Raw genomic sequence first — 14,286 nt, 5'->3', positions numbered from 1 at the left:
ATATTTTAGGGTTCCATTGTTAGTTGGAACATAGATCTGAGGAGTTCTACGGAAGTTAAAATGAAATTTCAGTACCTTGAGCTGGTGGTTATAATGGTTTTATGCCAAATTAAATTAGTAGGACAATATATATAATACCACATATTCGTGATATAAAATATAATTTTTTTTTTTAGTTCGAAAGTCGTGGATTAGATTTTACAAATTTAAACTGCACTTCCCTGGATAAAACATTCTGTGACTTTAATTATTGCTATTTGAAAGCGGAAAATCGAACTTATAAGCATTTGTCCCTTAGGGTTAATCTCTACAAAATACCAGTTAAGAATTTTAAGGTGCGTATGGCTTATATTATGTGTAATTATATTTATACCCTTGCAGTTTTAATGAACATTAAGTAACTGTGATCAGTAAGTATCTATGACCAGTAAGTAACTACGATCAGTTACTAACTTTAAACACTAATAAACAATGACTTGCAACTTTTGTAACACAACACATTTCTGAGACATGGCCGGTAGAAGTCACTTCGTTCCGGGGATGTTAGAACCAGTTGGGAATCATATGCACACATGTGAAGATGTTTTGTAACAAATTTAAGAGCAAGTAGAGTGAAAACTATGGAGTTATTCTTCTATAAAATTTTACTTGTATATATATCGGAGCATGGCAAATCGGTGGACTATATATACATATATATAGCTCCCATAGGAACGATCGGAAAATTTTAAGAAAAATAAATTATAACTTTTCCAGTTTTCAATAAATTTTCATCAAATTTGATATATAGCCATTATAATAATATAATAATAATAATATAATAATTAATATAGAATATGGTGTTAAATTTTATGAAAATCGGATTACTACATTTATATAGCTGCCATAAAAGTAACTATATTATAATTAATATTGTATAAATTCCTAGTGAAAGAATTTCAAACTACGGCTTGCCGATATTTGTTGATATATTTATATGTATATACATTTATTGATATATTTATTGATATTTACTACCATTTACTCTAGGTAAATATCGCTCTATATAAACGATCCAATGGTTTGAGGCCGATGAGCTCTAACTTGACTGTTGATGGCTGTAAAGCTTTAGCTGGCCAAAAAATTCCATGGGTAAAATTCCATTTCAGCCTCTTTACAGAGCACTCAAACCTGAATCATTCGTGCCCTTTTGATGTAAGTTTAAATAAGTTATATATAAACTTTTTAAGTATGTTAACAAAAATTCCCTATATTTTTTAGCATGATATAATAGTGGACAAGCTGCCAGCTCAGTTTGTTTTTCAGAAGTTTAACTCCTTTATACCATTTCCCGAGGGAGACTATGTTTTTTCCAGCAATTGGATTGCTTACGGCATAAATCGTGCCAATGTGAGGGTGCACGTGACGTATACGTGATTTGAATGGAATGTGTATGTCGATATATAAAAATTATTTTTAAATATTGTAACTTAATTGTAATTAACTTTTTATGGGTTTAATATGCGATTGGTTTTTAAAAAAATAATTTTGTCTGCTTTACTTTATTATTTTCTGACTTCATCTGGTGCACATGTCGTATACGTGATATGTGGAGGGTGTTTGTTAAATATAAAGAATTTTCTATTAAATACTGGATTTTGATAATTGTTTTATTTTTTACGGGTGGTTTAATATTTAATTCGTTTTTATAAAAATAATTTTGACCGGTTTACTTTAATATTTTTTTACTTTATGACTGGTGCACATGTCGTATACGTAATATGTGATAAAGGTGTTTATTTAATTATAGAGAATTATTGTTTAACATTTGATTATGAATTTATATTTTTTGTTTTATGGGTGGTTTAATATAAACCATATAACACTTCTAAAATATTTATTCAATGTAATGAATATTTTCCAGTAATTTTGGCTGCTTTACTTTAATATTTTCTGACATTATCAACAACGATTTTAAATGCAATTTCAACTATCAATAGAAGAAAAGATCAAAGCAGTATAAACTCAATAAATATAACAATAGAACTAGAACGTAAAACTCATATTTGCTAAATGGAGGATTCTTGAATTTGGTCTTTCTTGATCTTATCATTAACATAGTTACCATCGGCCTGGATATCAATCTCGATGTGTGAGCGGGAAAAGAGTCTCTTTAGTCGAGTGACAGCCACTGGGATCAAAGGTGGTGTGGATGGTGGTGGTGTTCCCGGGAGCATGTAGTGAGCCACAAAGTGGAGCATCCGATATGTGGCATGTTGATAATTCTGGCTGTGGGCAAAACACTGACGGATCCTTTGACCCAAAGTGGCGGCCAAGCAATTCTGCAGATTAACCAATTGATCATCTTTTTCCTGAATGGAAGTTTCCAATTGTAAGGTGTGTTCGAGTAGTTTGCTATACGAAAACAATGAAAATTTTATTTATATTTCATTTTTTATATACTATTTATAATGTACCCACCTGTATTGCTCATCGGCTGCCTTTTTGAGCTCCTCCAACTTGGCTGTACTTTCGCGCAGCTTCTCTATGAAATCCTGCTTGAGGGTGACATCAATGAGCAGCAGTTCCTGCTGCTGGGTTAGCTCTTTACGGACGCACTGGCTCTCCTGGAAATCAAGCTGAAGGCGGGTCAGCTGCTCCATTTGCTCCCGCTGCTGACTCTGCAACTCCAAGAGTTCGTTCTTGAGCGACTTTTGCTCTTCCTCCAGGTTTTCAATGTTTTCATTCTTGGCGGCCACTTCTGCCGACAGTTTCTCCTTTTCGGTCCTGACCTCCACCAGGACTAGGCTGAGATCCTCATAGGAGAGCTTAATTTGGGCATTGTCTCGATACGATTGCCGTAGCTGATCATTAAGAGTGGCATTGCGACGCTGCTCCACACAGAAAAGTGAGTTGTAAACATGCAACTGATTGCGATTCTTCACTAGCTGAAAAGGTAATGGAATCCAGGATATAAATTACGAATTATGAAGCAAGTCAGGTAGGTTATTGAGCTTAGACTCACATTCTTCTTGAGATCATCCACCTGATCTTTGAGCTGTCCCACCTCGTGGCGACGCTTGCGCCAGGCATGCAGCATGATGGTGTTAAAGATCCTCAGACTGGCCACACGTGCATCCTGTTCTGGGCCAACCAGGAAACTAACCTGTCCGTCACCCGACTTTATGAGTGTATCAGCATCTTGGAGAGTTAGTTTGCCCAGATCAGCTTTCAATTCCTCGCTTGCATTTTCCAAGAGCGGCTGTTCTGCGATTACTTTTCTTGGCGATGGTACATGAGCCACCAGTTGATAGTTTCCTGTGCGTCGGGCCTCCTTGAAATCCATTTGGGACACCGACTTACGGACCCGGAAGTTAATCATCGAAGCTGTATTCTGACGTTTGATGGTTAAGTAGGGAGTTAGGGAGCTTGGTTCCCGGAACAAACGGGTTTTTGGCAACTTGGCTACCATGTCCGAGGACTGTTCCGAACTGGTGGCACTGGTGGTCAGCGAGTTGTCCGAGGACGAGGGTGTCAGGAGCCCCGTCTCGGTCTTTTTGTCCAGCTGCTGCTTATTGATGTCCTTATGGGCTAAGCTATAAAGATATATAAACATAGAGAGATACATAAAATAGATAAAAATATATATCGTGGTGGATTAAAGTTGTATGAAATGATTTTAAAAAATTTGTTCATTGATCTTAACTCACAGCACATTCTTCTTTACATTACGTTGTCCATAGCTATGACGTTTTTTCAACTGGTTAGCGATTAGAGTCTTAGAATATAAAGCCCTAGGAGATGCCTTCTGCTGGATTGTAGTAAAACCAGATGGATTGTTCTGGCGAATACGTGGACTCTTGGGCCACATTATGTTTGAAATTAATTATTGTTCTAACTTGAAAAGGAACTGCGAATGCAATAATAAATTGATTTTATTTTGTTCAAAACGTATTGGAGTCAGGCAGATAACTAAGTTCTGAGAAGGAAACTAGCAAGACAGCTGAATGCTTGAAGTCACAAAGAAAGCTTACTGAGAAATAAAAGTAAATGTTTAATAGTTCCCAATTAAATCTCTTTGAGCCCAAACAAGATTCTGAACACTTATCCACCTAATTACTCAAATTGTATTTAAAATTTCCTATTAAACCGTTTATCTTTAGGATGTGTCCCCATTTATTTGAAATCTTTTCAACTGGCGGATGACAAATTTGAGGCCGCCGAATAAACAGCGAGTTCAAAGCGGCAAAGATATCCTGCTGTGCGATTTCCCTCCCCGCAGTTCAGTCAGCACATCCGGCCAGGTTCACACACATCGTAAGTAACTTGATGCGGTGGCAGCATCCGCTTTCTTTCTTTCCCATTTTGCGGCTCATTTTCCCCGGGGGCGCAATTTCCGCTAGATTGGGCGCCAAATGTTCATTCGAATGTGGTTCCCCACCACCGCTGACAGCGCTGAGGCTACGAAAAAGCTCTCTGTCGCCGAGAAATTCACCAAAACGAGTGCACTTGGAAAAATTATTATGCCGTTAGAATTAAAAAGAAAACGATGATAAATCTTATATCTGTTTAATTTAATTTATAAAACAAGAGAGAAAGCATACTTCTGGAAGCCGAGTTATACCCTTGCATGTTATTATTGGATCAGGAAGCTATATCTTAAATTACTAGATCGACTCAGCTACTGATACTAATCAAGAATATAGATGATTCATAGGGCCAGAAATTACTAACTACTTCACTGCGTTTAAAGCTTCAGAGCGCAATTAAATAAGTATAAAAATGTAGTTTTGAATCTATTGTAAAGGGTATGAAATCAATATGGGTGAATAATATATAAGTAAGGGTGTTAACTTTAAGCATACGTATAAAAATATACATAACACAAAATACAAAAATAATAATAATGGCAATAAGTTAAGTTAATTGGCAAATAAATAAATAGCTGGTACAGCAGATTCTAGCTGATCGCTCCTATATAATCTTTATATGTATATGATTTAACTGTCATGCATGTCATGTATCATCGAGTTGATCATCCTCCTGGTTATCCAGATGTATTGCATAGGCCACGTCATATTTTTGAGGTCGAATCACTAATCACTATCACTATCACTCTAGATGTTAACAGGTGGGGGGCCCCGGACAGACTGAGGCGCGCGGGCCAGCAGCGCCTGTATTTATACTCTCCAAGTGAAGAGAACAGAGAAAGTGGGAGCGAGAGAGTAACTCTTGCTATCTCTAGAGTTTAGCAGAGAAAGAGCGAGTGAAAGGAGTACGTCTAGAGATGCAAATAGGAGCATATGGATAGAGAGTGTAATAGAGAGGGACAGAGAGAGGGAGAGGGCAATTTTTGAGTGAAATGCTAATGTTTTTAAAATGTAACATTTTCTTTGTTACTAAATAAATTATCAGATGGTTACCTTGCATGACGTATACTTAATGTGAGAACCCTTAAATTAAGTATACGCCGTGTGTGTATCTCAAGGGAGATAGGATTACAAATTTTTAAAGATACGTATTTCCAGATAAAAAACAATTTTACCAAGAAAGAAGAATAATAAATACTTATTTTCCTAAGTGTGCTTGTGCGTGTGCGCAAGCAGCGAAAGCTCACCCATGGCTCAGTCGGCGTCGCTGCTTTCGAATGGCCGGCCCTAGGACAACTTTTCCTCCTATTGTTATTGTTTTTCTTGTTGTTTCTGGGGGGTTGTGGGTGGAAGTGGGGGAGGGGGTGGAACGACCACTCTGTCTGTGTGGTGGCCAAAAGGCGCTGGCGGCTTCATTAACGTTTCGTCGCTGCTGGCAAACGGTTCTTCGCCTCCGTGGCAGCACACCTTCTCCTTTTTCAAAGCCAAAAAATTCAAAATTTCGAGTTCGAAAAACGAAACGGCAAAATTGAAATCAATTTGGATTATGTGTTGCGATCATTGATAAATTAATTAACATATAAAAACGTGTGTTAAAAGTGTTTAAATCAATTTGAAATATGCCCATAAAACGATTGATTAATTAATTTACGTATAAAATCGACTCGTTAAAAGTGGATTGTGCGTGTGTGTTTTGTGTGTTCCAGTGCGTTTACGAAAATTCCAAAAACGAACAGTAAAAATCGAAAAAGAAAATTCAAAATAAAACACTTTTTGAATTATTGTCTGGAAATTCTGATTTAGGTGAGTTCTGAATTCCGACCATAAATAACAGCGCCTGCCGCTGCTGCGAAATTACAAAATTCCAATTTGTTTGTTAATATCTGTTGCGTATTCAAACGAACTCGCTTCGAGTCTAATAAGCCAGCGAAAAGAACATCAATGAAATTCGGTTTCTCCCAAACGGATCAATTAAATATTAAACAGGTGTCTTAATCACCAGCTCTGACGATTCGCGATCTTTATTCCCGTATGCTTACGTCTTGGGGAAAAAGTTAGTTGAAATTAAATCATCCCTTGATCTAACTCATTCGCTAACTAAGTTAACGTCACATAGAGAGGGACAGAGCCGCCGCCTACGGATGACCTGTTTTTTGTGGTCAAGATTGGAACGCGGGTGCTACATACTATATCAAAGCCCCATCAACTGGTACTGACGTGTTAACTGGAATCAAAAGTGGCTTGAATCGGCGCGCGCCTCACTTTCCGAGAATTTGTGTGGCTTATTATAATTATTATTCCTGGAAAGTAAATGCATTTACTTAGCGGGCTAGAAAGTGACCAAGTTTACAATTTCAGTTGCTACTCTATGACATTTAAATCCGTTAAAATAATTTTCTTTTTTAAATGTGTTAAAGGTAAATCAATTTAACGACGTTAAGTTTTTTATGGAATTATGTGACTTTGTTAACCAAGTTCCAGAATAAAGTGTTTTAATTAATACTTTGTTTCAAAAATAATCTTTCTTTTAAGGGGGTAGACCACCCTGACATTTTTTAAAAATGTAATTTTTTTTTTTTAATCAATCTTGATGCTGATATTCTTACGGTCATTTTAAGACATCGGGCTTAAAAATATCTCGTTACTTGTGGATTCTACAGCCATTAGAAGTGAGCGCTGCCGGTATACCGTAGAGTACTTTCTTTATCTTCTTTTGCGTTTTTCTCAAAACAACGTTTTTTAAAACGGTGTACATGATTTCTCAAAAACCGCCGGACCGATTCTCTTCAAATTTTTTACACAGCTTCTCTATAATGCCCTCTATGGCATGACGTAGGATTTTTTCGATATGTTTTTTTGTTTTAAAGTTATAAATTTTTAAATCAAAAATTTTGTTAAAAAAAAAAATTTTTTTTTTCAAAGTGCTCCCATTTGCTCAAAAAAAATTATTTCCAAAAACGGCTACGTCATGCTATAGCCATACTTATATAGCTTATAAAAAATTTTTGTTTTTGAATTTCGGATAACAAATGTGGTGTACAGCATGTACACCATCCGACCATTCCCTAAAAAAAATTCGTTTTTTGACTGGCTATATCTCCGAGGTTCGTAAATATTTTTTTTCTTTCAATAAGTATTTTTTAGTTTAACATATGTACTTTGATGTACTAATAAATAAAAAGTTGTATTCCCAATAACTTAGTCAAAATGAATTTTTGAAAAACCCTCCAAATTTCATGCGTTCAGGGTGGTCTACCCCCTTAAGAGAATCTACAAAACTTATAAATAGGGCTACATGTTTGGTTATCAATTAAGTTTAAGTTCATGCTTTGGCATTTTGATATCAATAAAATGTTTACTACCTTCAGACCTTAAAATTTGCAGGCCTTAAAAATGTTTCCTCATTTAATAGTTTTTTACATCAAGTTCAAAGGAACTCTTAATATTAATTTTCCTAATAGTTTCACACAATTAGATTATTAAACGCCATCTCCTATCCAGCTGACCTTTGATCAATAATTCTACATTCCTATTCATAAAAAACAACAAACATACTTGCACAAAAAGCTTATAATAATAATTATAATAAAACAGTGCAATAGCATTTGCAATTGAGGATTCGTTGCCAGTTCCAGTTCTAGAGAATAATGCCATTAGGTATGAGTCTTAATCCCCGCCACTGAAATGCATTCACTTGACTGCGAAATTAATTAATTGACATTTGTGTGTGCTGCTTGCTCGATATTGTTATTCTTTTTATATTTTTTTGCATTCTCTATAAAGTTAAAGCAAATAAAAAGCTGCGACTATCTCCATTTGTGTCTGACTAACCTGAACTTGTGAAATGATGGAGTCAGTGTCTCCAAGACTTTGGATCAGACAACCTTGATATGGTCACTTAAACGGAACGTAGACAGCGAGAAAAACATGTCTAATTTTATATTCTTTCACTTAAATCAACCGTTAAAAACACTAAGAAAAGTTGCATTATATTTATACAATAATTTCTTCAGCTTAGATCAAAGTTAAAAAAATTGCATAAATAAGCCAAAAAAGCATAATTTCAAATCGGAAATTACTTTTCCTATGTTAGTTTTTATTTGATTAATAAATCTGCATACTCAATTTAAAGATTTAAAAAAAAATAAATTTTTTGACAATTTTAACGATGTTATTATTACCTTTAAAAATTTAGAAAATTTTATTTTTAAACCGCACATAGCTAGATCGATTTGGCTGTTGATTCTGATCAAGAATATATATGGTTTATAGGGTTGGAAATGACTTCTTCACTGCATTTTAATAGTAATACTCTTGGAAGGGTGTTAATAGCTTGTACTACTTTACAATAATACTTTATAATAAAGTGATTAATACTCTTCACTTATAGCACAATTTAACCTATGCTATTATTTGTAAGAGTAAATCGTAGTTTCAAATCACTTTATGCTAAATTTAAAGCTTAAATGAGGACTTAAACTATATAATTTATAGCAGTCCCAAAAAAAATACGTATACGCACTGTTGTAAATATTATTTGATCATAACTAAGCCAAAAAAGCAGTTATTTTAATTCGGAAAACTGTTCTATGCTATCAAACCCTAATTTATATTAAGGAGTTTACATAAATTAAAACCCAAATGTTTCCAGTGTAGAAAATACACCAAAGACCACAATCATGGATAGCAACACCTTTGCGTTGGATGCGGAACTCCAACGTTGTTGTTTTTTTTTCTGTCTTCAACTGCAGTTACCAATTATGTAATGTGGCCAATGCAAAGTGACTGGAAACTGGAATGGCTGAAACCGAAATTTCCCACTCTCCAGAGACCAGACTTTACGATCGGTGAGCTCTCCTCTCGGAGCTCTCGGCTTTTCAGCTCTCAGCAGATTTCCGCATGGGCAAACACACAATGATATAGTATTGGTATCATATATTTATACACATATATATCAATATATATACTATTGGGGCCTCAAATTGAACACAATTGTGGTGTTTGGAGAGCCGCTGAAATAGCGGATGTGTGTGAGTGCGCTCGTTGGATGATTCATCCTCGATTCGGGGAATCCAAAGCCAATCAAGTGCCGCAAACCAAAACCTAAAAAAATACGTTAAGCGAAAAACCAAGACAAGGCAGACGGACAGGTTTTTGTTTCACCTTCTCGTTTTATTTTATTTTAGTATGTCACGCCAAAAGTTTGTGGCCATTCCCCAAGAGTATTTTCTTTACACTCGATTAATTCGAGCAGCATGAACGAAATCTTATTTTAAAAATCTTTAAACCTTTTTAAATTGCTTTAAAAAGTTTCTTTTGTGACTATCTTAAAAGTTTTAAAAAAGAAAATATGACTATTTTAACATTAAAATACATATGGTAGTTATTTGGAAAAGTATATTAATTAAATGAATAATAAATAAATAAAAATTTTAAAAATATACATAAAAAAGTAAATATTTATGATACATCGAACAATTGATAAATATAGTGATTCCCAGAAATAGCATAAATTCATCTCTTTTCCCAACGGAAATTAAATAAGTACATACAACCTCAATAATTTACCATTTTATCAAAAAAAAAAAGAAACAGTTGAACCGGAACTTAAAATTAAATTGTTGCCTTAAGCTATATATTTTACTTCATCAACTTCTAAAGAAAATTATATTTTAAGACTTGGAGTATTTAATTCATTGACGTATTGCATACCACCAGCTAACCATTAAAATCATGAATAAATTGCTCCCAAAGGGGTACTAGAGGGCATTCTAAGTTCGACGCAGTAAAATTAAGCGCATTTTTTCAGAACGACCTTTATCATGTTTTAGCTGCTGGGCAAACATTTTGGAGCTGGTTGGTAATTTTTGCTCATCGTGTTATTGATACACAGCCCCGGCATCCGCTTCCCTTCCCCTTATCATCATTATTATCCGGCCGAATGTCTTGAATGTTAATGCTCTGCGCTCTTTGTTTCGATGCCTCTTTCGAGGGCGTCGGCGACCTTTTGGATTGACTCTGTTATTGCAAGAGATGTTTACACTAAACAAAAATTTATATAAAACTTATTAACTGGATTTAAAGTTATTATACTAATTTATTTTTTTGATTTTAAGTCAGCATCAGTAGGCTTTATCTATTATTTCTTTTAATATTTGTTAATATTACACATATTAATAATATGCATATTTTAATTAGCTCATTAATTTGTTCAGTGTATCAAAACTGGCCTCAAAGTGGCGCTGAAATGAAGAGGAGCAATAAAAGACAGCAACAACAAGTGGTTGCTCAACTATGCGCTCCACTGTTAAGCCACCTCAACCCCCTTGAGCCCCTGCTCAGGCTTTTGCCTCTTCACCTCTCAATCTCTCACTCTCTCTTTCTCTGTTCTCCTCTCTGAGGTCCCTCTTTCTTTGGGGCTTGGCTTTGTTTGTCTGCATTCGGTGGCTTGCGAATGACCCCCTCTCTCATTCTCCCTCTCTGGCGCTTGGCGTGAGTGTCCCGCTTACGCGTGTGACCTTGAATGGCACATGTGCCAGAATTGCAGGGGGGGTTATGGTTTGGGAGGGGTGGTGCCGGTTGAATTGGTCGTTGTGCTTTGGACTCCTTTATAACCGTCTCTCTTTCGCTAGCTCCCTTTTTTCCATCTTCTTTTGTTTATCTCGGCTATGTCGAGCGGAGAAACAAGCTCCAATAATGAGTTCGTGATTTTGTGACGTAGCGACAGCTGCGATTGCTACGTCATAGGATGTGAATTGAGAAGGAGAAGAAATTTGGAGTAGAATGGAAAGTCTGGAATGCAGCTTACTCATTTTCTATTTATAGTACAGTAGTCCCTTGATTAACAGGGAAAGGAGATTGTTAAAAAATATAAAGTTACATATTTTTAACCCTTTTTAAATATTTCAATAATCTGCCACAGAAATGACCTTTATTTAATAAATCTAGTAATTTCTGCATATAAATTATTAATTGAATTAAAATAAATATGAATTTCAAGTTAATATTCTATTATTTAGAACTACAATGTTAGGTAAGATTGGTAACAATCTATTTTAATCCACAAATTATTGATTGAAAAATAAAATAAAATATTCCTCTAACCAATTTATTCATTTAGTTTATATTGCCATTGTTTTAATCCCATACAGACATAAATAAAGCATTGTTGTTGTACTTCTATATAGATGCAAAACTATATTGGCCAATATTATACCACAGAATGCATTTTGATGCCCACGCTTCGTGGCAAGTTTGTTTTTATTTCGGAAATCTTTTCGGCCAAACAGAAAATAAATTATACAAATATGCATACAGGCGCAACAATATTGAAATATTTTCGCCCGATATGCAATGTTAACTACAAATATTTGCCCCTACGTGTTTGCACTGCCTGCACTTGTGTGTTTATTTAAATGACCAAAATCTGTCGATGGAACAGAAGCCAAAAATTGAGTTAATAACTCAGTCTGACCTTAGACGGAAGACGTCGAGTCTTTAATTTTGGTTTATTTTTGGAGGGAATTTCGCTGGCGTGAATTAGCAACGTTATATGGATTTTATAATTTACATTTGCCGAGGGTCAGCGCTAGTTTTAGGTCTGTCAATTCCTGGGAAAATCAATAAAGATATTCAGCTGTCAATATCTAACAAATATTTCTTTTGTTATGCATCTGGCAGTACAGATGTGGAAGAATCTAATGTATATTTAACTATATATTATCAGAGTCTAGAAAAATGTGTGATTCATTGAACTCACACAGTAACAATTTTCATTGATCTTTCATTATTGATTTGACTTAATGTCTTAAGTTCTTAATTATATAATTTTCTAAGCATTCTTTTTTCAAAATACCAGACACCTTTTACTGTGAATAGAGTTCATCTGAAATAACATTTTAGGGATTCCATTTTTACGGCATTTCCGATACATTTAAAACAATAAACTTTTTTTCCTGCAAAAAATTCACCTTTTGGTAATCACTGTTTATTTATAGCAAAAAAACAATAGAAAATGGGAACACCTGCAGTGTATTATAAAAATCTCAACACTTTTGCCAAATCCACTTAAAAATCTATAACATTTTCTGCGCTTTGTTACGTCATAGGAACGCACTTGAATAGAAAAAGTAAAAGAAAACAAAAATCGAAGAATACGCACAACGAAAATCAATAAACAAATTAAACACGCGTACACAAAAAACAATGTAAATGGAGTTCTCATGGGTTTTAGATATTAATTAAATTTTGTTATCAAATTTTGCTTTTTTTTCAAGGGAATATTTGAAGAATAATTGGAAATGGTTTAGGAAGTATTATTTTTACCCCAAAAATACTTATTTATTGTAATATTTTTGTTTTAAAATGATTTAAAATTATGTTTTCTGAGCAAAATATTCCAAAATTTACAAAATAATTTACTTCATAATTGTTTTAAAATACTTTCTAAGTTAATACACTAGTTAAAATGTAACCACTATGGCAATCGTGCATTCATTTACTGATCTTGGCCACGTCATGCTTTATTTACCAACATTTTTCTTCGTGTGTAAGACAGGGGGGAAGCAAATATAAAAACACAGGCAATCAATGGATGGCTGGAGATGAAAACAAGAGTGGCCCCAGGCGTAGCGATACTCATATCAGCGGCAGTACAGTTTATCACGTATACGCACCGAGTGCAGCCGAGAGCGCGCGATCTCTGAGAGCGGAGAGTGGAGACTGGAGAGTGGGAGAGCGGTGAGTGAAGTTCAGTCGAAGTCGAAACCGAAGCTCTCCTGCAATAGCTGGCAGAGCCCGAGCGTTCAGTTTAATCTGAACTTGGCCGCCGACGGACGTGGGTTTCGCCTCACCATTTATAACGCCGATTTAGTTGATTTAATCGCCTCGCATATCGCATATTGAGCAAGTCGCACGCGACTATATAGCCGCCTGTGTATTAGTTAATTATACGCGACACGACAACTACAAAGTGAACTACAGATGTGTGTATAAATCAATGTCCGCTCCTAACTGCTGCGGCTGCAGTGCCAATCATAAAATAAATAGAAATAAAAAACAAAAACAGAAAGAAACAATAAAACAGCTACGGCGTTAGCTTTGGCAACTCTTGTTTTTGTTTTTCAATTTTTTCACAATTTGGCGCGCTGTTTGTGATTAAGCTTCATGCTTATCGCGCAGACAAACAAAAATAAAAGCAAGTGTGTAATAATAAAATTAAAAATATTAATCAATTACACGTGTCAGCGAAACAAAGAGATAATTCGCCCGCAAAGTGCATTCGAAACGAAGTCAAAATAAATTCAAGCGAATCGCAAATTAAAACTAATAAAGTTGTTTTTGCAAACAGCATAAACTCCCCTAAAAGGTTAGCAATAATAAATTAACTAAAAAACAACAGATTTAGCAAATCTAAGGCGCAGTTTGTAAAGTCCCCATGTCTATTACCTCGCCCCTCCCTTCACTCATCCAGCGGAGACGTGGGCTCAGACGGCTTCCCGTATTAAGTTCGATCGCAGTGACACTGCAAGAAATCAACAACAATTCGCAAATTATAATCCGACAGACATATATATCCCTGATCGAGGGGGCAATAAATTCACCAAGTGCCACGTGCAATGCTAATTTTTATTTATAAATATTTAAATATTAAACACAGGTAGAAGATAGGTTTCGTAATATGGCAATGATCTTGGAATAAACAATTAGTCTTCTTTTTATTATTTATTATCTGGAAAATTATTGACTTTAAACGAAGAATTTTCAATAAAAATGTATCTTAGAGTTCTTTAGGTGTTAAATTTCAAGGTTTAATATATTTTGATCATAGGAAAAGTACATTTATTTCTATGAACCTATTTACATTTATTTGTTTTTAGACTTCTTGTTCCCTGTATTCGTTTTTGTAAGTGTAACTGCGGTTTTCTAACACAACATC

The 14,286-nt window shown here is 35.0% G+C and overlaps 3 protein-coding genes across 6 annotated transcripts in view; 2 read left to right on the top strand and 1 right to left on the bottom strand.

Moving 5' to 3' along the window:
- Positions 1-60: 60 nt before the first annotated feature.
- LOC110184825 (uncharacterized) lies at positions 61-1,416 on the top strand. The gene is made up of 4 exons (XM_020953469.2): positions 61-96; positions 177-335; positions 1,030-1,194; positions 1,261-1,416. The coding sequence occupies exons 1-4, from the start codon at positions 61-63 to the stop codon at positions 1,414-1,416; spliced, it is 516 nt and encodes a 171-aa protein (XP_020809128.2).
- Positions 1,417-1,888: 472 nt separating this feature from the next.
- LOC110179807 (uncharacterized) lies at positions 1,889-5,254 on the bottom strand. Its single transcript, XM_086835182.1, has 4 exons — positions 3,690-5,254; positions 3,005-3,575; positions 2,461-2,927; positions 1,889-2,394 (listed from the first exon to the last, which is right to left on the bottom strand). The coding sequence occupies exons 1-4, from the start codon at positions 3,848-3,850 to the stop codon at positions 2,049-2,051; spliced, it is 1,545 nt and encodes a 514-aa protein (XP_086691308.1). The 5' UTR covers positions 3,851-5,254; the 3' UTR covers positions 1,889-2,048.
- Positions 5,255-5,605: 351 nt separating this feature from the next.
- Dif (Dorsal-related immunity factor) overlaps positions 5,606-14,286 on the top strand; it is a 26,069-nt gene continuing 17,388 nt past the window's right edge. Inside the window, exon 1 of one of the 4 annotated variants that reach the window (XM_086835178.1) lies at positions 5,606-6,152. The gene's annotated coding sequence lies outside the window, so the exon portion shown is untranslated. Of the gene's footprint in view, positions 6,153-12,999; positions 13,717-14,286 lie in introns of those variants that run through there. The other 3 variants (XM_086835177.1, XM_020947412.2, XM_086835176.1) reach the window with 3 other exon arrangements.

This window comes from Drosophila serrata, unplaced genomic scaffold (genome assembly GCF_035046125.1).
Source record: "Drosophila serrata isolate PLE 108 unplaced genomic scaffold, ASM3504612v1 contig_275, whole genome shotgun sequence".
In the NCBI taxonomy this organism is placed as follows: Eukaryota; Metazoa; Arthropoda; class Insecta; order Diptera; family Drosophilidae; genus Drosophila; species Drosophila serrata.
This window is presented reverse-complemented; position numbering and strand designations above follow the sequence as displayed.

What these genes read in the sequence shown, in the direction of transcription:
- LOC110179807 (XM_086835182.1), bottom strand. Translation starts at nt 3,850, where the DNA reads ATGTGGCCCAAGAGTCCACGTATTCGCCAGAACAATCCATCTGGTTTT. An exon ending in AATGTAAAGAAGAATGTGCT is followed by an intron (nt 3,576 to 3,689) that starts GTGAGTTAAGAT and finishes ATATCTTTATAG; the next exon opens with CTTAGCCCATAAGGACATCA. An exon ending in GCAGCCGATGAGCAATACAG is followed by an intron (nt 2,395 to 2,460) that starts GTGGGTACATTA and finishes GTTTTCGTATAG; the next exon opens with CAAACTACTCGAACACACCT.
- LOC110184825 (XM_020953469.2), top strand. Translation starts at nt 61, where the DNA reads ATGAAATTTCAGTACCTTGAGCTGGTGGTTATAATG. An exon ending in TACCAGTTAAGAATTTTAAG is followed by an intron (nt 336 to 1,029) that starts GTGCGTATGGCT and finishes CATTTACTCTAG; the next exon opens with GTAAATATCGCTCTATATAA. An exon ending in ATCATTCGTGCCCTTTTGAT is followed by an intron (nt 1,195 to 1,260) that starts GTAAGTTTAAAT and finishes TATATTTTTTAG; the next exon opens with CATGATATAATAGTGGACAA.